At 34.4% G+C, this 22096-nt stretch overlaps 4 protein-coding genes across 4 annotated transcripts; 2 read left to right on the forward strand and 2 right to left on the reverse strand.

Moving 5' to 3' along the window:
* Positions 1-1800: 1800 nt before the first annotated feature.
* TRIADDRAFT_33925 (uncharacterized protein) lies at positions 1801-6115 on the reverse strand (the record flags this gene model as incomplete). Its single annotated transcript, XM_002118263.1, has 12 exons — positions 1801-1945; positions 2041-2130; positions 2297-2451; positions 2528-2646; positions 2727-2836; positions 3036-3118; positions 3860-3982; positions 4082-4175; positions 4266-4340; positions 4498-4657; positions 5291-5409; positions 5994-6115. 12 exons carry the CDS (start codon positions 6113-6115, stop codon positions 1801-1803), a joined length of 1395 nt encoding a protein of 464 aa, XP_002118299.1.
* Positions 6116-7933: 1818 nt separating this feature from the next.
* Positions 7934-12027, forward strand: TRIADDRAFT_38534 (uncharacterized protein; the record flags this gene model as incomplete). The annotated part of the gene is made up of 13 exons (XM_002118248.1): positions 7934-7981; positions 8382-8606; positions 8715-8851; positions 8947-9097; positions 9166-9378; positions 9477-9606; positions 9714-9828; positions 9986-10091; positions 10191-10331; positions 10464-10555; positions 10670-10984; positions 11172-11364; positions 11521-12027. 13 exons carry the CDS (start codon positions 7934-7936, stop codon positions 11596-11598), a joined length of 1944 nt encoding a protein of 647 aa, XP_002118284.1. The 3' UTR covers positions 11599-12027.
* Positions 12028-13244: 1217 nt separating this feature from the next.
* TRIADDRAFT_33936 (uncharacterized protein) lies at positions 13245-17358 on the reverse strand (the record flags this gene model as incomplete). Its single annotated transcript, XM_002118264.1, has 11 exons — positions 13245-13359; positions 13443-13508; positions 13629-13741; positions 13852-13933; positions 14020-14079; positions 14160-14311; positions 14402-14557; positions 14659-14777; positions 14923-14967; positions 15477-15571; positions 17159-17358. 11 exons carry the CDS (start codon positions 17356-17358, stop codon positions 13245-13247), a joined length of 1203 nt encoding a protein of 400 aa, XP_002118300.1.
* Positions 17359-19836: 2478 nt separating this feature from the next.
* On the forward strand, positions 19837-20672 carry TRIADDRAFT_33922 (ribosomal protein L11; the record flags this gene model as incomplete). Its single annotated transcript, XM_002118249.1, has 3 exons — positions 19837-19960; positions 20207-20556; positions 20637-20672. The coding sequence occupies 3 exons, from the start codon at positions 19837-19839 to the stop codon at positions 20670-20672; spliced, it is 510 nt and encodes a 169-aa protein (XP_002118285.1).
* Between the last annotated feature and the right edge of the window lie 1424 nt (positions 20673-22096).

Raw genomic sequence — 22096 nt, forward strand, 5'->3', positions numbered from 1 at the left:
TTGTTATGATGTATTTATGTATTGAAAAATGTTTTAACATAAATCTCGTATTTACTTTTTTGTAAAGAATCCAAAGATGGATTGGTACATACGGTTATATTTATAATTGATGTTTCGAGTGAATATTGATTTACCCTGAATAAATTAGTATCTAAAGCAATGCATAATTTTTCTTTCCTTATTCTCCATTTGTAAACAGAGACTGAAAAATTTTAACCTTTACTTAAAGGAAGTAAAGCTTGGCTCATGTATCGTAATATCTACGTTACTTGATATGATAATTTTTGAATAGGCTAACTTTGAATAAGATAGAATTGGATTACCAAGAACTGGATTAGCTTTGACTGAAAGTAAATTTTTCTAAGTAAAACCATGAATGAATTAGCCATACTGTTTTCAGTTGATCATATATTAATACTTTATCGTTTATCCGTGTTTGCTATAGCCAGTCGAATAAAATAAAAACGTAAATATTTTATTCGACAAATGGTGCATTTTTAAATTATTTACAACTAGTTTCTTCATTACATCAAATCCAGTCAAATTCTTAACAACGTAAAGCCAATATGATTTTGTATCTAGTTTTAAGGCTATAAGAAATATTTTAAAATGTCAATGCTTTTGTGACATTTCGAAAGTAATGTAACGCTATTGTCTAGTGGATAGCCCATTAAGGAAATATTAAACTATCCTGAATTCTAATATTTAGTCTCGTTGATATAATTTAATGAATGTGACGATGTTTCTCATAAACTGAGGAGTTATCATTGATTAGATAAAATATATATATCTGTATAGATTTCACTATTGAATTGTAGTCTGCATTTCTGAAGAATCATTCATTCATGTGAAATAAACATATGTAATATGCTACTTGTGGTCTGCACAGTTGGAGTTTTACGTACAATGGCTATCCTTATTTGTCATGTTGAATATGCCATCAATTTCCTACTATGCAGTAACTTATAGAAGTACTCGAATGCTCTTTAATGCTAGAAGCAATCCATGCATAAGCTTTTGAGAAGACTAGTTTTAGTAGTCATTGTGCAATTAATTGTAACATGTATTGCATAATAGAGACAGTTGACAGAAGTATAGAATTACCTAGTAGCTCAATATAGAATAGTACTCTTATATGTACTTTGCGTAGAAGATGTACACTATCGCTACTATGGAGTTAATCTGGTGTGCATGAGGCCGTTCCATATTAGAAATGATTCGCACATGCGATTAATTGGCTTAAAATACGCTTCACAAATGACCAAATTACTTACGCCAGTAACATAAAACAATCTGGAAGGGAAAAATTTCTTCATATTGAATGCCTTACAGTCTTATCAAAAGTCGAATATAATATTTGTGATTAATGACGAAAATTATAGTCAGGCTAAATATGATTAGATAGCTCATGTCATAAGTTCTAATATATCATAGTCAAATTGATAACTTTCGTAGTAGAAGCAGCTATTTATCGGATTTAAAAACTAAAATAATAGATGTTGCTAATTGCATGATTGTGCTTATATTCAATGACTAGTGATATTTACTGTGCTGTATAATCAATGTATTGCGGAAAGAGCTCAACTAGCCACTAGTATCTTATACAATTTGCGCTTATATTACGATTAGAAATTTTTGAAACACATAAAAATTAAACTTTATCATACTAAGGAACTGGTTCAGATGGTTCGCAGACTATTGCACCGGCAGCTTTAAGAGAATAAAAATGTTTAAAATGCTTGAATAAAATGGATTGAATTTCAATGATTTTACATCATAATTTGCAAACGCAAGGAGATTTCAGAGTTTTAAATTGTTTAAAGCTTGCTTAAACGTCGCTATAAAAGTATCAACGTTCGCTTTAGTGAAGCAGAGGGGAGGCTTCAATTTTATGATATTTCGATCTGGACCATCTTTAGCAATTAGAACGTGCTTTTCTTTCATACTAATTGAAGGATTATTCGGGTAAATCGACATAATATTGCATACGATAAATCCATATAATACTATAGGAAATTATTCTAGTTATTACTAGCTTACAAGTCTACTACTGATGCCGCTTCTTCAACAGCTGGCTCCCTAGACTTACGATCTTTAACTAACTCTATTCCTAGGAATAGACCAAGTCCACTAAAACATTTTAGAAATGGTATATAAATAAATTAGCAATGTGCTAAGCGCATAATTCAGCTATCAATACGATTTCTTATGAAGTTGACTGTGAATTAGTTTGTAAAGCTTTAGTCAAAAATATTGCCGAACCCAAAGTTCACGATTGCCATAATGGCTTGCTTACCGCACATCTCCTATGATTTTGAACTCGTCCAACAATTCTTTTGCCCTCTGAAGTAAGTAGTATCCAACGGTTTCCGCATTTTTTTGAAGATTTTCGTTCTCAATAACATCTAAAACGGCATGACCAATAGCGCAGGAAACCGGATTTGCTGCAAACTAAGGCAAAATAAATGTAAAGATTGAAAAATAATGACGATAAAAAATGCCAGGGATTGCTTTTGCTAATACTAACTGTGTTGAAATATGTAAATTTTTCAAACTTTGCAGCAATTGCCGGAGTGGTAACTACGACCGACAATGGGTGACCATTTCCTATCGGTTTACCTAGTGTTACAATATCTGGAATAACCCCTAAAAAGAATTTAAGTACTCAATAGCTTATAACAATTTCGGGACATGAGTCTTTACCATTTAGGGGAAAGTTAATTAACGAAGCGATAGATTACCCTGATGTTCGAAGCTCCAAAAGTATTTACCCATACGTCCAAATCCAGTTTGAACTTCATCAGCGATGCAGATACCTCCAGCTTCCCGTACGTATCTAATATAATTACAATAATAGATCAAAGCAAGTGAACACATGTTGTACATGATGTTTGTAATATCAGTACAGTATGATATGATTTTAAGTAAGATTTTTACTATTACGTCATTACGTATGTTAAAAACTTAAAATGTCAATACTTTTTTTCCTTCTAAAATTCTTTAAGCATTGGAAAGCATTGACTTTTTTTACTCACTTATATACATTACGCAAATATCCCGGAGGTGGAATAAACTGGCCTGCACAGCTTGGCATTGTTTCTGCCAGAAATGCAGCTATCTAAATTTAATGGACGTGTAGAAAAATAAGTGAATGGATTTATTATCGAAACTGTTGCAGTGCAATAAGTACCATCTACCGTATTATCAGAAAATTGTCGGCAATGTACATTAAAATAGTTTATAAATAAATTGTAATAGCTGTGGCCTTGCATAATAATAACAAAACCTTATCGGCCACATTATCGAAATAGTTAATTTCAATAAATTAAGAATAACTTATCCTGTTGGTTTATATATCAATTAAATCGTATTTAAATTGCTATAATAATCGTTGTTGAGAGCTTTTGATTACAATTTTTACTCTTTACATCAACTTGTTATTATTGAGGTGTTACTTCAATTTGCTGAATCAATTATTAATACAATCTGATAACTGATAATTAATTAGCTTGATGTTTTAAGTATGAAAGAAAATTAACGCTTACAATAATTGTTGTTGACGATATGATGAAAAATGAAGTCGCAAGAATTAATCAGTTATCCTAAGACGACGGAATAGACTTAAATGTCGGTAATTTGTAATCAGGCTAATTAATTAATTATATATTGAAAACTTTATTAGTAATTACGGTAATCTTGAGAGAAAGACTTGTTGAATCATCTACATCAAGCTACAGTTACTTTAAATATTCTTCTATTTAGAAATAATATTGTGCAGTCTATTGCGATGCTATGGCAATTCATAGGGAAATCTGATCACTAAAAGAAAATAACTGTACCAAGAGAGTAATCATATCACCTTTTGTCCTTTTTTATGTGCCATCTGGATTTCTTCTTGGACAAGTTCAGCATAGCGTATACCTAATTCATTGCTGTTGGGATTACCACGATAGATTCCTCTATAGCATTCTGGCTTTTTGGCCTGAAGAGAAATTTAATTGATACACTTTAATATTGTAAATAAAACAAAGCAGTATCTGCCATTAGTTTTCAAAGTGATTAATTTCCAAGATTGAAGTACCACGTGAACATGCTCAGGTTTACCACCATAACCCGGCTTGTTAAACGAATAGGAGCTCAGTTCTACTGTAGAACTGCCGTTTCCATGGTATGCACTGTGATGAAGTATTCAGTAACCAGTATGCACCCTCAGCTAAAAACTAGTTTTAATGTGTATTGCAAATTTGTATCAAATCGATACTTACTCCTCTAATACTATAACGTCATTATGATTTGTATAACAACGTGCAAGTCTGACTGCTAAATCGTTAGCCTCAGTCCTAAAATAGGAATATTTATACAATATTCAGTAATCTATGAGAAATTGTAACAGGCAAGCAAATTTAGCTTATATGAATTGCTATATAACTTCAAAATAAATTTTCCTTAGCATAAAGATGAAGCGAAGATAAAATATTGCCGAAATAATATTATTACCCTGTGCATGTAAAGAAGCAGATAGATAAGTCTCCAGGCATTGTTTTAGCTAATCTTTCAGCGTATGTTACCAGGTTATCATGGAGAAATCTTGCGTTAGTGTTTAATTGAGACATTTGTTTATGACTCGCTTCGATAACATGAGGGTGGCAATGCCCAACTGTAGAATCAGACAATGGTGAAATTGGATTATACAGTCAAAAGATTCGCAATTGTCAAGTTGCATAAGCGTAACAGTATTACCGAATTATTTGCATTTCCCTTTACTAACGCACATTAAGGATGAGCTTTTGTTGCAGATATTACTTAGTTCTATGATAACTGACGATATTGTGTAACCTTTAATGCAATAATTGCCGAGTAGATTTTATCAAAGAGAATCATCATTTATGTTTAGAGTTTAGAATTTACTTTTAAAATGTAAGGTTTTAGAATAGTGTAAGGATCGACCTGTCAGGTCATGTAGCAACCGCAAAAAAACTTTCAAATTAACTATCACCTTATGCGAACTTAGAAAAATGTCTTGACTGTCTTTTACATCTGATAATATTAATTGTGATTAGCAAAAAATTTTCATTTTTAAATCTTAGGGTGTATCGCAACTTTCATTAGGCAACAGTAGCACTGCGATGATTTTAAGGTGAAATCATAATATTTATGACATGTCTGCTTTTACCTGGTATCATTAGCCAGCTAGATTACAGAATGAAGGAAATTCAATACTAATCGCAATGTAAATTTTGATCACTCCTTATCATTATCACAGTGCATATAAGTATGGTAAAAAAATTACCGTGAGAGACATTGTTGATACAATCTAAGTAACGGTTGTCATCTTTATCGTATAGGTATTGTGCACGACCACGAACAATCTTCAAAGGATCATCTTCATAAAAGTAATACATCGATTTTCTGTATACACAAGAATGTATTGCAATAAGATTTAATGGTAACAGTACAATTACAGCAAGTTGTAATTAAGAGTAATTTCGCGGAGGATAACATACTCGATATAAATTAGATTACTTGGAGGTTTGATACTGATAACTATTCTACGAATTGATTCGATGGAAAATACAGTCTATGTAAAGGATGCAATGATTGCTTTAATAATTTTTATCTCTATCCTACGTATCACTAATTCGGTACTGCATTAAGCTCGATTGAATGAAGGGAAGACCTAACAGTACTGCTGTTGAACTCAAGCATAAGAATGATTACAGTAATTTGGGATTTGGAATAACTTGATACTGTAGTAAGGCAACAATGGCGTTGTTTAATTTAAACATCAATAGTTAATTAATTGATATTACTGTATACAGTAGAACGATGAGTTGTACTGTCGTCAAGACCTTGGATAATAAAAAATGAATCAATCGAAATTTAAAGTCATTTCTTCACGTTGACGGTCATCTTAGTCAACTTGATGAGCTTTTCAGTAACTCAATGCATCGTATCACTCACTACTAGTAACAGTTTGAACGTTATCCTTTTACCCGACAAATTTTTTTCGCAAGGCTAGTGTTTCCTCTACGGAATATCTCCTTCCTAAGCTCGTTTCAGTTAGGTATTTTGCAGCATCTGCATATTTACCATTCGCTACCTCAGTTTCAGGCATGGCGGTTGTAATCTTCTTCTCGATGAGATGAACGGAATAGAGTGCTGGTAAAAGAGATCAAAATAGTATGATTACTGAGTACAGATAGGCGAAAAGATTCATTTACATTCCATGATGGGCGTACTAATACGGTCATTTGCATTTTGTACAGTACAGTAGTTCAGAACTTCAGAATTGCTCAGTCAACAGCTACCGTAATGAATGTTTATATAACAGGCAAATGGTTTGACCGATTAGCGTATCATGTACTGTACAGTACTGAACGTTTTGATTGCATTTGTACAGTAGGAATGTCATGATAGAGAATATTCCTGCTCGATCTAACAACAGCTTTGCTGATCGACTAAAAATACGCCGACAACACTCAATATCACATTACGGCTAGATGTAAGATCAATCAATTTTCTTCCTCATTCAATACCACAAAGTTGTATCCTATCGTGACCCGCAAATACCGCTTACATTTGGCAAATTTGAAATGGCAAGAAGTGATCATGCCCTACGCTAACTATGCGATTATCATCCTTGTATGTACGTTAAAATTACTTTGGGCATGCTATCAAGAAATTAGCATAGTTAACATACGTATCTTGGCAGTTATCGACGTAACCGGAGGCAAGTAGCAGAAAAAGTAAATTTCTAATTGGAATGGTTTAAAATTCAAATTCAAATACAACAAATTTTGGGGGATTGAAAATCCTGTACAGTACAGTATACTGTATCAAAACTTTGACTCACTTACAGTACAGTTGTGGTGAAGATACTGTACTGTACACTGTACATTGTACAAGGGTGTCTCATAAGTCTTTCCCGCTGTTGAAAATTATATGAAATTTTTATTGCATATAATTATTAGACAAATTTGGTATCATTTGATTGGAAAGAAGATGAAATGGTACGATACCACAATGTACTGTAGCCAATTTGTACAGTACTGTACAGTACTGTACACTGTACTTTACAGTACTGTACTGTACAGTATTACTATTTTACAGTATACAGTACACTGTACTGCACTTCATTAGATTAGGGGACTTGCCGTGCGATAAGAAGAAAGCTGACTACAGTATGATCCACACCACGTCCACATGGGAGCAGAATTAGTGGAATAGGTAATCATGATGACAAGGAATCTACGAGTGGCTGGCATACTGGTTCAGTACTGTACTGTACTGTATACAGACGGTGCGGTCTTAGGCAGAAAAATACAAACAATTGTTTTGGGTAGTGACGTCATAAGCAAGAGGCACGTAATCAATTCCCAAGCAAACTGGGCGATAAGCCAGAATTTTACGTCAGCGATATTTAGACGTCCGGGTTAAATTGACCTTAGCGTCTTTTCGGTAAGGGTATGGTCATGACAGCTATTACCATGAAATAGGATCAGCTTTATTCTATACGATTACAACAAAAATGGGTGGAAAATCATTGGAAAATATCTTGATATCACACTTAGAAATCTCAAATGACTTTCCACCCACCCTCAGTACTGTACAGTACTGTACACTGTACTGTAGTACCCTAAACCTAACCCTAACGTTACGGTACTGTACTGTACAGTGTACAGTACATACCACGGTAGGTCCGGCGTCTTGGACTGTGAGAAGTCTGCAAAACAGAATGTTTGGTATCTTAGCAACAGTACATAATTGTTTTGCTTCACTACTGCTTATATTGAAGTTAAATTGCCAACACAAAATCACATCAATTAATGAAAGTTAGTGCTGAAGCTAGACACCTACATCGTCAGCAATTTTTTTCCATATTGCTTTGCAAAATTTTCAACTATTAGAACTGATCGTTTCAACCAACATCAAAATGTCCGGATTACCTCTCTTACCTGGAAACAGTTTTCGTGATCCTACAGTAAGTTACAATATTAATGCTTTTAGTGCTTCGTACTTTGGAGTTATGTCGTACATCATTGATAAATCCAGTTTTAAAATTGTCTTGAAAGATTCTAATAATACATCTAAACGTTATGTCCTGATCTAAATTCACGCACATACAGTACAATATAAACATATTATCAGTACTCTAATAACAACTTCATCCTTACTTGGCAATCAGTGCGCCAGTTTAAAAAACATTCATATATTGCGGTCATAATTTAGACATCGAATTATACGGTTATATATCGTAATGTGTCCAATTAATGTAGAAGCTAAGATATTTATTATAGATACTAGACTATCCATTATTCTACATCATAGAGAATGACCTGTAATGTTTTATATCTAAACTGTTGTCTGATTTTATATTGCAGAAAACCAAGTATCATAAGCCTCAAACTTTAGGCTTCAGGAATGGATATACGGTTACTCCACCACCAAAAGCCGGCATTGGAGGTGAAAAATTAACAACAACTTTATATGATGAACTTCCCAATCTTTCTCAATTGGCTATAAACAAACCAGAGATGATATATGGGCAAGCTAATCAAGCCCCTGAGGAGGATTACATACCCGCACATGTTGCATTCGATAAAAAAGTGAGCCATTTTATAGTTCTAATATTCTGCCATAGCTTTATTACAATAGTACATCTGAAACTATTGAGTTACTCTGTAAAGTAACCTTTTACTGCCAATATTTTGTAGGTACTATGTTTTCAAGCATTTTACAAACAAGCTGTCCATGAATCAGCAGATGAATACTATCGAATACGATTTGTGAAAATTTATTACTATTTGGAAGATGATTCCATCGCAATTGTTGAACCACCGATGAGAAATAGGTACTTAACTTTATGAGATGATATTGTTAATTGAGTAGAATAGCCTACTCCCAAGATTGTTTTTCACTGACTGATAATACTACTGATGTAAATAGCGGAATGCCGCAAGGTAAACTATTAAAGCGACAACGTTTACCAAAAGATGATTTCGGTAGCACATGGCATTGGAAAGACATTAATCTTGGTGTTAATTTATCAACTTACGGAAAAGTCTTTCATATCTATGACTGTGATAAATTCACCCAGGTTTGCATTATCAGATAATTCGAAATGCAATTCTTCAACGCGCATAATTGATTATCGTGTCATCTTAGGATTATTTGGAAAGTGAAGGTATCGTCATGAACCCTCCAGAAATTCCAGCCCCTGATCCTTATATCGAAAAAAGAAATACTCAGCAAAGAACTTTTGCAACCAAGTCAGATGAAGACAAATTGAAAAAATTTCTAACGCTTGATAAGAAAGTATTAAGATTTTTCTGCATTTGGGATGATCGTGACAATATGTTTGGTGAATTGAGGCCATTCGTAAGTTTATTACTCTCACTAATATTTATTAATTAGTGACGTTGATATCTTATATGATCTAGTCACTCGATAAGGAACCATTCCATAAATTTTAATAGGTCCTTCATTATTATTTGGTTGACGACACGATTGAAATTCGTGAAGTTCGACAGCAAAATAGTGGACGCGATCCATTCCCTTCACTCATGTCAAGGCAAAAAATACCATTGAATCGGAATTCAATTCCTTGTAAGCAAATGGCTGTTACTCTTGATATTGTTTATGATTTCAATTTATCCATGCCATGTATCGTATGACTATTTATTTTAAGCTAACGTACTGTTTTGAATGATTAGCGTCATTTCCAACATCGGTGCTAGAGTTATCCAGTCAGGAATTGAAAGACTACATAGTTCCATCAGACCTCAGAATTGGTAGAACCTTGAATATTCTAGGTCGAAGATTCCTATTGTATCCTTTGTTATTTTTACTATCCAATTGAAAGTAATACTAAAAATTCAATGGATAAAATAGTTTAAGCCGCAAAACGCTTAGAACTGTTACATAATACAGGATTAATCACTTATGAAACTTGACGAGAAAGACTCCTTGACTGCTTACTTACTAGATATGATTGCGATCTTTTCACTCAAAATTATTATTATCAACATTATAATATAACTGATTTCACACCTATTGATGTGATGGAAAAGCGTCCACCTCCACCTAGAAAGGTACGATCACCAAGTAGTATAAGTAGTACAGATTTAAATATTAATTTTGCTATTAGCAATTTATGATCACTATAACTGATTTAAATAACTGCTTTATAGGAAATTCCACCATATAATGGTTTTGGCAGTCTTGAAGATTCAGAACAATCTTGTAAGACCTTGATACCACAGCCTCCAAAGAAAGATTTTATGAAAATGCTTGAATTCAACAATGTTATTCTTCGTTATGAAGCTAAATATGTAAGTTCTACTGTCACCTACCATTCTATGTATGCAAATTTTGTAAGCTGTCCGTTACGATAATGTTTACGGTCGCCGTTTCAGATTAGTCACTTTCGTTAATATTGAGGGAATATTAACTCCTTACTTCAGGTGAACCCGAGTCCAGAAGATGCTACTCGTCGATTTGTCTTTACATATCGGTTAGCGGATGACTTGATGCTTATCTATGAGCCACGCCAGAGGTAAGATTTAGAAATAACTTTTCAGCTTCAAATCGAAATACTATTGTTCAAGATACTTCCAATAAAATCTATAGCACTATCTCATGAATTAATAGATGCGTCCTCTTTTCTCAGAAATTCTGGAATAATAGGTGGAAAATTCTTAGAGAGAACTAGAGTGGTAAAACCTGGGTGTGATCCAAATAGACCAGAATATTATGGCCCTAAAGATTTTACTATTGGATCAGTTGTTGTTGTTTATGGTCACAAGTTTGTTATAACCGATGCTGATGATTATGTATTCCGCTACATCGAAGAAAATCCAGATCAATTTCCATCCGATATCATCGAATCGATGCGAAAATATAAAATCGGAAAAGATAAAATTCGAGATGAGAAAAAACAGATTGAATCAAAAAAGACAAAAAATATGGCGGCTCCTGTGAGAAAGTATGTATTTTATCATAGTAATACATTTCTATTAATTAATTTTATTTATCATGGACATCTACTAGTTCACATCGGGCTGATATGACTCTCAAATTATGAAACAGCTCATTCTATAAAAGACTTAATAAGTTAACACTATACCCGTAGTGATATAGATCATTTACTATCTTGAATTAATCTTGAACAGTGAACAAGAATTAGACGAATTGGTACGTACAATCCAAGCGCAACTGAAACGTGAAAATTACATGAACAGCCATTCATTACAGGAAGCCTTTTTGCAATGTGATAAAGATCGATCTGGAAGAATTGACCGGGATGAGCTTGCTACATTATGCGAGAAATTTAATTTACCATGTGATGCCCAGCTTCTGCGAACTGTAAGTAAATTTGATTTACTGTTAAACTTGAAAAAACCTGCCTGTAGCAACACTGCTCAGGAATTTGAGCTATTTTAATATTACTGTATATTGCACTTTAGATAGTATCAAGTCATCAATAATTGTTTTCTAACGTTAGTATTTTTATTTCTTCAGCTTATTAATAGATGCGATATGAATAACGATGGTTTGATCGACTATTGGGAATTCAGTCGATTCTTAAACTGGAATTAATCAGTAATTCTAACTTAAAACTTTATCTTGGTAATATTCCAGCATTTATTATGCAAGGATTTACGTTAATACGTACTGTAATATATGCAAGATCATGATTGAAACACTATTACTGTTTACGATGTGGTCTGGTATGATTGTTAAACTATCTTAATAAGTAATACGTATGACCGTAAAATTTTTGGCCTTTTTGATTGTAAATTTCAACATACGCGTATTTCATAGTTTAGTGTCACGAGTACATAAATGCGATATTGAGCTGGTGTGTTTCTGTTTTCACGCTGTGCAGTGTCAAGTCCTGATAATGTTATTATTAGCGATGATAATTCGATTCTTATTGGGTTCTGAATAGCATAACACATAGCATATGCCTGTTAGTTAATCATTAACATTAATATGTCATGGTCGTAATATAAAGTGCCAAAAATAAAGACAAGCTAGTTTCCCAAATTCAAGCCACTTACGCGTATCAGTTTGCTTCAATAAGTTAGTAATGCTATTTATACGTGATCTACAAAGTTCACTACTGTCAGTAATTGTGATTTATTACAATGAGATGATGGCCATTAACTTCTTTCAGAAGCAAGTACATACAATTTATTTTTCCACCTTAACATGCTAACAATTTCGTATATTATACAGTCAAAAATATGCAAGTTTATGGCTATAAATATGCACTAATAATCGTCAAATAAATTCTAGTATCGAGCTTGATTACGTATTAATACAGTACTAGCGCCGAAAATGTTTGTTATTACAAGGATTATATAGCAAAAGTGATATTTCGCTGGTTACGAACTCCCACAGAGAACAAAGATGGGCAAAGCCGTAAAATGATTATACTGGTAGTCAATGAAAGAATAGATAATAAGTACAATGTCCTATAGGAAATCATGATATCAGAATCCAACTGATGAAAATTTTAATACATTGATCAGTGCTATTAATCAAAAATTGATATTGAGGTTAAGGTAAACAGTCCTACTTAGTGCTGTTTCGTAATATAGTTAGCAATTATTGAATTGTAGGTAATTATTAGAGCATATAATCCGCAATAACATTTTGGCATCATAATGTCATTCTCGGTGGAAAATACTTTGATGCTAGGGCGCTGCGACCATGGGTAACAGCGCTAGTTTTTCTTTAGCGATAAAGCTAGACCGCCACAAGTTGCACACTGTACGTATGAGGTAATTACAATAAACTAATTATTAACACTGACATCAGTCCTCCGCCGTCTAGTATTCGATCGAAGACCGTACGATCCATTTTGGGCTTTTCTATGATTTGAAGTCCGATATTTTGGAGACGTGTCACTACTATCTTCGTCAACATTGTCACGATTTCGCAATGCTTTCCTTGCGAATTCATTAGCTGTACCACTTAGATCTTGAGCCCCAGATCGTCGACGAGTTCCAAGTTTTCTCTGAGCATCAATAAGTAAAAAGAGTTTGTTACTTTATCGAAATTATAACTGTGCAGATTGCAGTTTTATTTCATACTGGCGATCGGCAAACTTACCCCACGAATTTTTGCGATCATAACGAATATATAAGTTATCACCAGACAGTATACAGCCTGTAAATGATACAGTAAAGTTGCTTAGATAGGTCATAAATATGAAATTAGTCACACCGATTACGAATTCAGGTCAAAGCTACCTGAAAGATGACCCACAAGCCAATTTTAATTACGTCAGCTTTTGCAAATAATTCAGGTGCAAATTTCAGACAAATTAGGAATTCGATAAGTGTGATTGCTCTGTAGAGTAAATTTGATCTTATAAGGCATATTTTAAAATTTTTATTGTAGTTGTATTGGTATACTTACATATCTATACTTACAAAAAAATCCAGCATTGTGTACCCAAGCTCCTGGATCTAGCGTCCGTAGTATATACGTAATATTGCCTATAAGTGATTTCGATGTAAAGATAACATGGTAGTATAAGTAATTTACTACTGAACTGTACTTCAAAGAGCTAATGAAGAGTTGATTATGTAATTAATCAGGATTGAATATTATTTTACTTTATAGACGGGGAAACAATTGCACCAATTAGCAGCAAGCGATAAGTATTGAGCATATTATATATAGGAACCATAAGGATGTGCTTTAGTAGAAAGGTATTTAATTCTGATATCTGAAAATAAGATAATATTCCAAGGAAAATTAGCCGTACAAAAATCATGTTTGTTTATTTTAAGTCATGGACAGTTTTGTTCCCTAAAGGAAGCAAGTAATAAGCCGTACCTGCCACACAAAAAGTAACTGCCATACATACATTATTCGCATAACTGTGCTTGTTGGTTCAAACCATCTTACGGGTTGAAAACTGAAAAAACATAGCAAAGTAGAGTCAATTGGAAGGTCGTCATAAGATAGTAGATGGTATGAAATGATATTTACATTAGTCTTTACCTTTCAGGACCAAACTGCATAATTACCCTTCTAATTTTACCGCTAGTTGTATGAATATCCCTACAGAAATCACGAACATAGAAATTTCTAATCATTGACGCGAATATATAAACACAAGAATTCAAACCGAAATTACTAACTTGACACTTTCCCAGTGATACGATGCCATTTCAAGTTTGCGGCAAATGAATAAGCCCACAAATATGCCAAGTCCATTGCACAATAGTACGTCAAGTATAATCATGTCCCACCAGCATTCAGCAAAGTTAGGTAATAAATGTTTGAAGGCTAGCTAAAAGTAGCATCAAAGCCTTTAAGCTAAATAGCCTGCATATGTAGATGTGCAGTGTTACATCCAATATATTTTAAACTGCTATCATACCTCTGTTATTTCCCATAGAACGCTAATTGCCCAAAGTATACCAGCATGGCGTAAGAATAGTGCCTTAAAAACCCAACCAATAAAGTGAGCGAAAGCATAAATATCAAGGCACTCCCAAAGACGATAAAAAGAAAAGGCGCAGTTGGTTGCCCACGACTAGGAACGCGGCGGCGTAAATAGAAACGAAAAATAAACGTTTCATTAATTACATGGAGTATAAAGGAATGTAGGGTATACATTTTGTAAAAAATTTTTACCTTGTTTTCTGGTTTAACGTCTAATAATTCTGGATATAACCAGCCTAGCATGGCTCTTACGTCACTCAGTTTTTGAAAGAGAATGAATGTTAATCCTAAAAGGTATATTAAGCTAATTCCTAATTAGAAAATAAATCAGTAAGTTCCGGTTACAATATTGAAGCAGTATTATTAAATTTTGTTATATACCATTGAATTAAAATAATAGTAGTAACTTATTATTGGTAAGGAATTATACATTCATGATTTAGTAATAAAACTCACCAAATACCACCCTCCAAACTAATGGATGAGGTCGAATGTAAGGGCCTATTTTAGTAATAGCAAATAGTGAGATTTATTGACTAGAAGTTGTATCAAATTTCGTAATGCTGTACTTAGAAATTGCATATTCAATTACTTATAATATATTACAACAATATTAGCTAAAGGACGAGAATTACAGTTTTACGTTATCATATTCCAAATAGAGTACTAGTAGTACATCGATTACTGAATTTTAGTATTGTTTGATCGTCACGACGACATTAAAAAATGGAGCATCTGCATAGAAATTGGTTTACTGTAAGGTACGCAAAAGATAGAATAATACACGTATTAAGAGAACATGCAAGTTAGATAGTCCAGCACTTGAGGCAAATATAACACATAAGCACATGGCCAAAACTGATGATGCGTAGCGGACAAGGTTGGATGATGCCAATGTAAGAGAATTTAGAGTTAGAGCCAAGTGTATTGTTGAGCCGTTATTTATAGCCAAGTATTTTAAATAAGCTTATCATCCTGCAACTTGGTATTCTATCATTAATTATTCTTACCGTTAGGGAAACACATCAAACTCACGATAAGGAATAGAAAAGTGACGCAAAACAGTCCCGAAGCGATGTTGTCCTCACGATTAACATTTGGATTTCTATCGGATATGTTATAATTAGTATAACAAGAAAACTTTAGATCTAGTCTGTACTGATGTGGTATTCATTAGCATATTTCATATAGAAGAAACTATAGTGACGATTAGCTTCTAAGGCAGTGTAGTCGTAAAAAGAGAATACTACCACTACCATGTTACTCAGATTTTCCACTTTTGTTGTAATCTACAGTGGTAAGCTATCTTAATCTTAATGGAAAGTGCTGTAATTTATCGTGGGTATGCATCTGATCTTACTCGCCGATAGATAAGTTTATAAGAAATTTATGGCACCTGTGAGATGACGAATGTCCAATAAATCAACTATGTTTCAGATTCAACGGCTTCATTCCAGATACAGTATGTTGATTGTAAAATTGACAAGTTATAAAATCAGCCATTAAGCTAAATCATTCTATTTCATTTAATGAATGAAACAGTGTTTACAAATCGATTATCCAAGCCAAGGACTACTATCCCAGTTTGCACACTGTAAGCTATCAGAATCTTGGTTTTGACATTCTCAGGTACCATGGTCCAGCAAATGTGCAAACTGCAGACTACTGTAGCATTGTATTGTAATGTTAATAATATTTTTAGTCCTTCAAGTGCAGGACAATTAATTTACTATACGTGTACTGCACATATAATTTTTTATTGGATAGGAAAAATTGGACGATTCAAGTAAGTTAAGCCGTTGCGGCTAACCCAATAAGCTCGAAGAGGTAGTTATTGCTCATTTAGAGACGTACTGTACAATACATCGATGAATCAAAATGGATGGCGCAACCATAAGAGTGTATCAATGGGTAGCTGATTTATTGACATCGGTCACTGCTGTAAGCTGCTTTATAAGATATCCTGAGGTACAGTGGTCTGGAAAACTTGCAATTGATATCATCATGTTATCACTGAATGCGCTTTGCACTTATTCAAAATGGACCACATTTCTGTGCAAACATTGGATATCATGGCATGCGATGACTTCACGTACGCATCATAACGTTGGTAAAACTATTTTTATAAAGCAACATGGTGAGTTATCGTTCAATTGAAATGGACGAAGAGCTAATGTTGAATATGTCATTACTGTATTGCACTTGTGGATGCTGTAGGCATTTGTAACGTAGGAGTAATGTTATAGCAGAGCAAAGTACACTGCAGTATTGGTGGTATGTCTATTGGTCGTCGATGGGAGATGGGCATGGATGGTCATCAATTTGTAAGTAGCAAGGCAAGGCAAGTTGCATTTTAATGATAGTTTATGGTATTGGTACAACTAGAATGGAGGCTTAAGATTCAATTTGAGAGTATTATGTCCATTGGGTGAATAGCGATTAGTTTTATTAGACATGACGTTGGAATAGTGCAGTCTGGTACTGCACATGTCGACATTAGCGATGTCATGCATCCTGTACGTTGTTCTCAGATGATTCGAAGTTCGCTTATCCCGATATGAATGAACATGGTGTTGCTATAACTTTTAGGATAGTGTTGTTATTGATATTATGATTGGATAGCATTGGAGTAGAATAAATAAGTGAGATTGGGGAGAAATGGATATTATGAATATACAGTAGTCAGACTTACCTGTTAAATGCCATCATAACGACAATACCAACAGCAAAAATTAACAAGGAGATCGTTTTGGGCCTATAGAAAAAGTCCATTGTGATGTTGGATACAGTTTGCGAATGAACATTTAAGACTTCATCATCAGAGGCTGAAGTTTCTCCGGATAATGACGTTCGGTGAGTGCGAACCTTTAATCGCCGTACTGTATCTGCCATAATGTTTGGAAGAATGAGAATTTTAGCCTTGTGTGGTGGTTAATATGCCAATGCAATGAATGAAGAAGAATGGATGATAAGCAAGCTTTTAGAATTTCCCTCTCTCGTTGATGGATATCGTTGCAAGTAAGTGAAGCAATGGCAGGCTACAAGGTTTAGTACATCCCAAGTGAACAATGCTATTTTTCTTCTCTTTTTAGTCGTCACTGGCTAAAGTCGTGACTATTATGTCGCACAAGCAATCCAATGCTGCAACTAGATTTCAATCACGCAATGGGCAGCCAGCTAGAGCCTAGTGGCAGGTAATCATTTGCTGGTGCTAGGCTGTTATCAAATCAGAAGGCCAACCTAATACTGCAGTATGCTTTGAGTCTGCTCTACAATAGTCAGCACAGTACAGTACAGTACAAATAATGATATGGAGTGGTGCCATGTCAGCGATGTCCAATCATCATGCTGCAAAGGCATCATATGATAATCATGAAATGAATAACAGTTTACAGTAATACAGTGTACAGTGAGTATTCAGTACAGTACTGAGTGCTGGATGTGCACGTTGCAAAATACTGTACAGTAAAGGTCACGTTCTTACGGTGACCCAGAAGGGACACGTAATACTGTACGCGTTCCACAGAGTACTGTACAGTGTACAGTACTCTCTTGCGGTGTGCAGTACAGTAATGCAGTACACAGTTTGACCAACTGTACAGCACAGTACTGTACAGTGTACAGTACAGTACACACATACTGTACAGTATGTACAGATATTTGTACAGTACAGTATACTGTACAGTATGGTACATACTGTATTAGTGACACTATTTTTGCAAGCGACTAATTACAGTAGATATCTACTACTGCAGTACAGTACAGTATAGTTTATAGTGTACTGTATATAGCTCAACGAGCTTTACTTTTCCACTTTTACTGGTAACATAATAGAATAACTTACTAGCAAAAATGATGTCATCGGTAAAGTCTACAGTACCAAGTCGACATTACGACTGTTGCACATGGTACAATGTACTTGCGGTAGGACGGCATCGCACCTGCGTAGTTAATAGGTCGAACGAGCCAGCCTCATTCTTTTCTCTGCTATCAAAATGGCTGACGGAACTGCGAGTGTAAGTCAAACACTATCGGTACTAATCCTCCCCATTTTTTATACATTTGTTAACTATTTTTGTTCAGACATTTTAATGATATCAAAGTTAATCATTATCGCTAGTTATTTTTGAGTTTATTCATTAATACCAAGTGAAATGATCATTTTCCACACACGCTGCTATATTTCGCATTGGTCGACGGACATACTGTACTGTATATGCTAAGATAGCAGTCATCGTGCTGAGCCAGGTCAGGGATTTCTCTTCGAAATCCTTGCTTAGGTTTGCCATTGCAAAATTTTTACCGTAAGGAATTCAGAAATGGAGATTTTAGTTGTTCTAACCGTCTCATATACTACTTATCAGTGCCTGTAATAGACTGCAAAGTTTTCGAAATTAGCCGATGTGGTAAATGGTAGTTTAGATTGCCTTAAACCGAAGTCTCTGTCGCCGTGGTTCACGGTAAAGCGATTTTACTCGATCAGTCTGAACGGCATAATTATAATCTTTCTTTGTCAATCCGTCGAGGTGAATAGTTTGTATTGCAGTCATCTGCATGAAACAAAACTATCCTGGCCAAGCAATAAGAAGAGGACAGTACTACATTGTTTTATCCTATCTTATTCCTTGACTACTTCCATATTTATGGAATATGGATGATTCTGCTATGTTCAACGCAGTTGCTTTACTAGAGTATATTTAATCCATCGGCTTTGCTTAGTCAAATGCATTTCAGTGCTACAAATTATATACAGTATAATATGAATCGCCTGGTAGATCATATCGTATGTAATAAAAGTTTGGTTATATACCGTGTATGCTTTACGATACATATAGCGACATGGATGAGTATATTCCTTTGATGTTAGTATGCAGTGTTTAATATGTTGGGCAGTTGAGATAAATTTCACTAATTTATGTTGCATAGTCTCAATGAAAAACTACGTCACCTGTGAGTCTGATCAATGGCGATGAAACTGGAGTTATTGATGCACGATAGGAATTCACCATGTATAAAAGGTTACTTTAAAAGACAAATTACGTGGTGTTGTTTCACTACATTTTGTGTGTAATAGCATTCAGAGCATCTTCGGGGCTATCTCTACGCTAGAAGACATTAAAACGTCACCCTTGTTCTAGCTATTTTCACATTTATTGTGTGACCATGTTGCATTTTTAATACAAGCATTTATACTGTACTGTCGTCAATCCAAAAATGCAAGATATTGCAGTATACTGTATTATATAAAGCCTTTCCTTTGCTGACAGCATTACACTATGTCGTGATTTGACGCAATACTGTATAATGATCAATCATTGATAAAAATCTTATTTATACTACTTAAATTTACAGAAGAAGACGAATAATCCTATGCGACAACTTCGCATAGTTAAACTTTGCCTCAATATCTGTGTTGGTGAAAGTGGTGATCGTTTGACGAGGGCTGCGAAAGTTTTGGAACAACTGACTGGACAGACCCCGGTATTCTCGAAAGGTATGTTTCTATTTTCAATTGGAATTGTGGTACCAGTATACGCATTATACAAATATCGCTTTCATTAGTTACTTTAGAATGGCGAAGTAATCCACTGTAATTCTAATACAAATTAGGTGTAGTTTTATGTCATTCTATTGATTAATGACGATTGTTATTAAAGCACCATCTTGTTCATTGCTGTTGATCAATCAAGAAAAAGAAGTGATGAAAGTCTATTTCTTTCTAACGTTACTTTGTATTTAGCTCGATATACCGTCCGTTCTTTTGGTATCCGTCGTAATGAAAAGATTGCAGTTCATTGTACAGTTCGTGGTGCTAAAGCTGAAGAAATCCTTGAGCGTGGTTTAAAAGTACGCGAATATGAGCTACGAAGAGATTGCTTTTCTGCAACTGGCAATTTTGGGTTTGGTATCCAAGAACACATCGATCTTGGAATCAAGTATGATCCGAACATTGGAATCTACGGTATGGACTTTTTCGTAGTTTTGGGCCGTCCAGGGTTTAACATTAGCCAACGCAAACGAAGGGCTTCGCGTATTGGAACTTCTCATCTTGTGACTAAAGATGAAAGTATAAGATGGTTCCAACAGAAGGTACAATATCTTGTGATTACAGCCTTCTTTACGTTATCTTGTTAATGTCTAATATAACTTACTTTACATTTCTATTCTAGTATGATGGTGTTATTCTGCCTGGGAAGAAGCGTTAATAGCGGTGGAAAGATTGTCAGTTTTAGCTCATAGAATCTTTACTGTAATAAAAAGTTTAATAAAACGATGAGTCTTTAAAGGAGTTGTAATTGCTTTGATGTTGAGCATTAGTTAGTGTCGCTGCAGATATCATTGATGTGCGCGTACGTAGTTTATTGATAAATTTGACGTACTAACTTACTGTATTCATTGGAAATGTAGCCTGCTACAACTCTGTATCGAAAATTTTCCCTACTGCAAAGAGTGTCGACGGTGCTCCTTCCTAGATGCAGATTGATAGTGCGCAGACATGCTTTCAAAGTAATTCGATAACGACGCTTTGTCGATAAATTTAATTTTAATTCCCATTAATTAAATATATCGTCACGAGAAATGGAGAATAGTTACAGTATCTTTTGAAGGCTACGTTTATTTTAGAGGAGCTAACTGATTACGTCGCTATATACTTTACTGTGATCGAATAAATTTGCTTCGGCAACGAGGGAGAATTTGAGTAATAGATGTAATACAAGGCATTATCAACATCATTGAGCATTAATATGCCGTAAGAATAGGCATAGCGCTTGAAAGTAATGTTTACATGAACTGACGTAATGCAGTGTGGTAGAAATTATTTGCAAGGCTATCATCTCATGTTTTGAATTGCTTAGTACAGCATTGAAACAAGTGTGAAGCACTTTTTTCAACAGTGTTGGAGACAATCCCTATTCGCCAAGTTGAACTCTCTAATTCTTGATTCCCTAGCTCATAGCTGTGACTTACAATTATCTAATTCAGTCGATAATTTCATTCAGCTAAATTGTAGTGACAAAGTTGGCCCATATCAACAAGTTTCAACAATCGTGGCTGTTGCCAAGTGCCGATAAAGGGCTTAACTTTAATAACTATATAATTAATTAATGTTTCACATACAGTACCGTTCTGTACAGTGTACGCTACGCAAAAGTTGTCAGTCTAATAAACGTATAAGAATTTTCTCTTATATTTAGACGTCTTTGACTGTTGTAGTCTTCAGTATGAATCATATTACTTATATACTGTTTAATTAATGGATGTAAATCTGGTAATATGTCCTTTAGTCTCAATTAATAAAGTCATTACATAGAGTGTAGCAAGCGATACACTTTTATTGAGATATAAGAGAGAAGAGAAGAAAAGGAAGAATGATCTCGCGTTCGAAGTACTATAGTATCAAATATGCGTATACTAAGAAGTCCCAATTTCTGATTGGCCAGTTGATGATACAAGTCAATAGTACGCATATATTATAGGTATGTGGCAAATCCCATAGAGATATTTATTTTTTTTGTATTTTTATGCTAAATCAAGGAAACAAATTCTCGACCTCGGTTTGCATATTAATTGTACAATATCAAATTGAGCTTGCAGTCGATCATTTCTAACGAAGAGTCGTATATAGGAG

The sequence above is a fragment of the Trichoplax adhaerens genome, genomic scaffold (assembly GCF_000150275.1).
Source record: "Trichoplax adhaerens TRIADscaffold_41 genomic scaffold, whole genome shotgun sequence".
In the NCBI taxonomy this organism is placed as follows: Eukaryota; Metazoa; Placozoa; class Uniplacotomia; order Trichoplacea; family Trichoplacidae; genus Trichoplax; species Trichoplax adhaerens.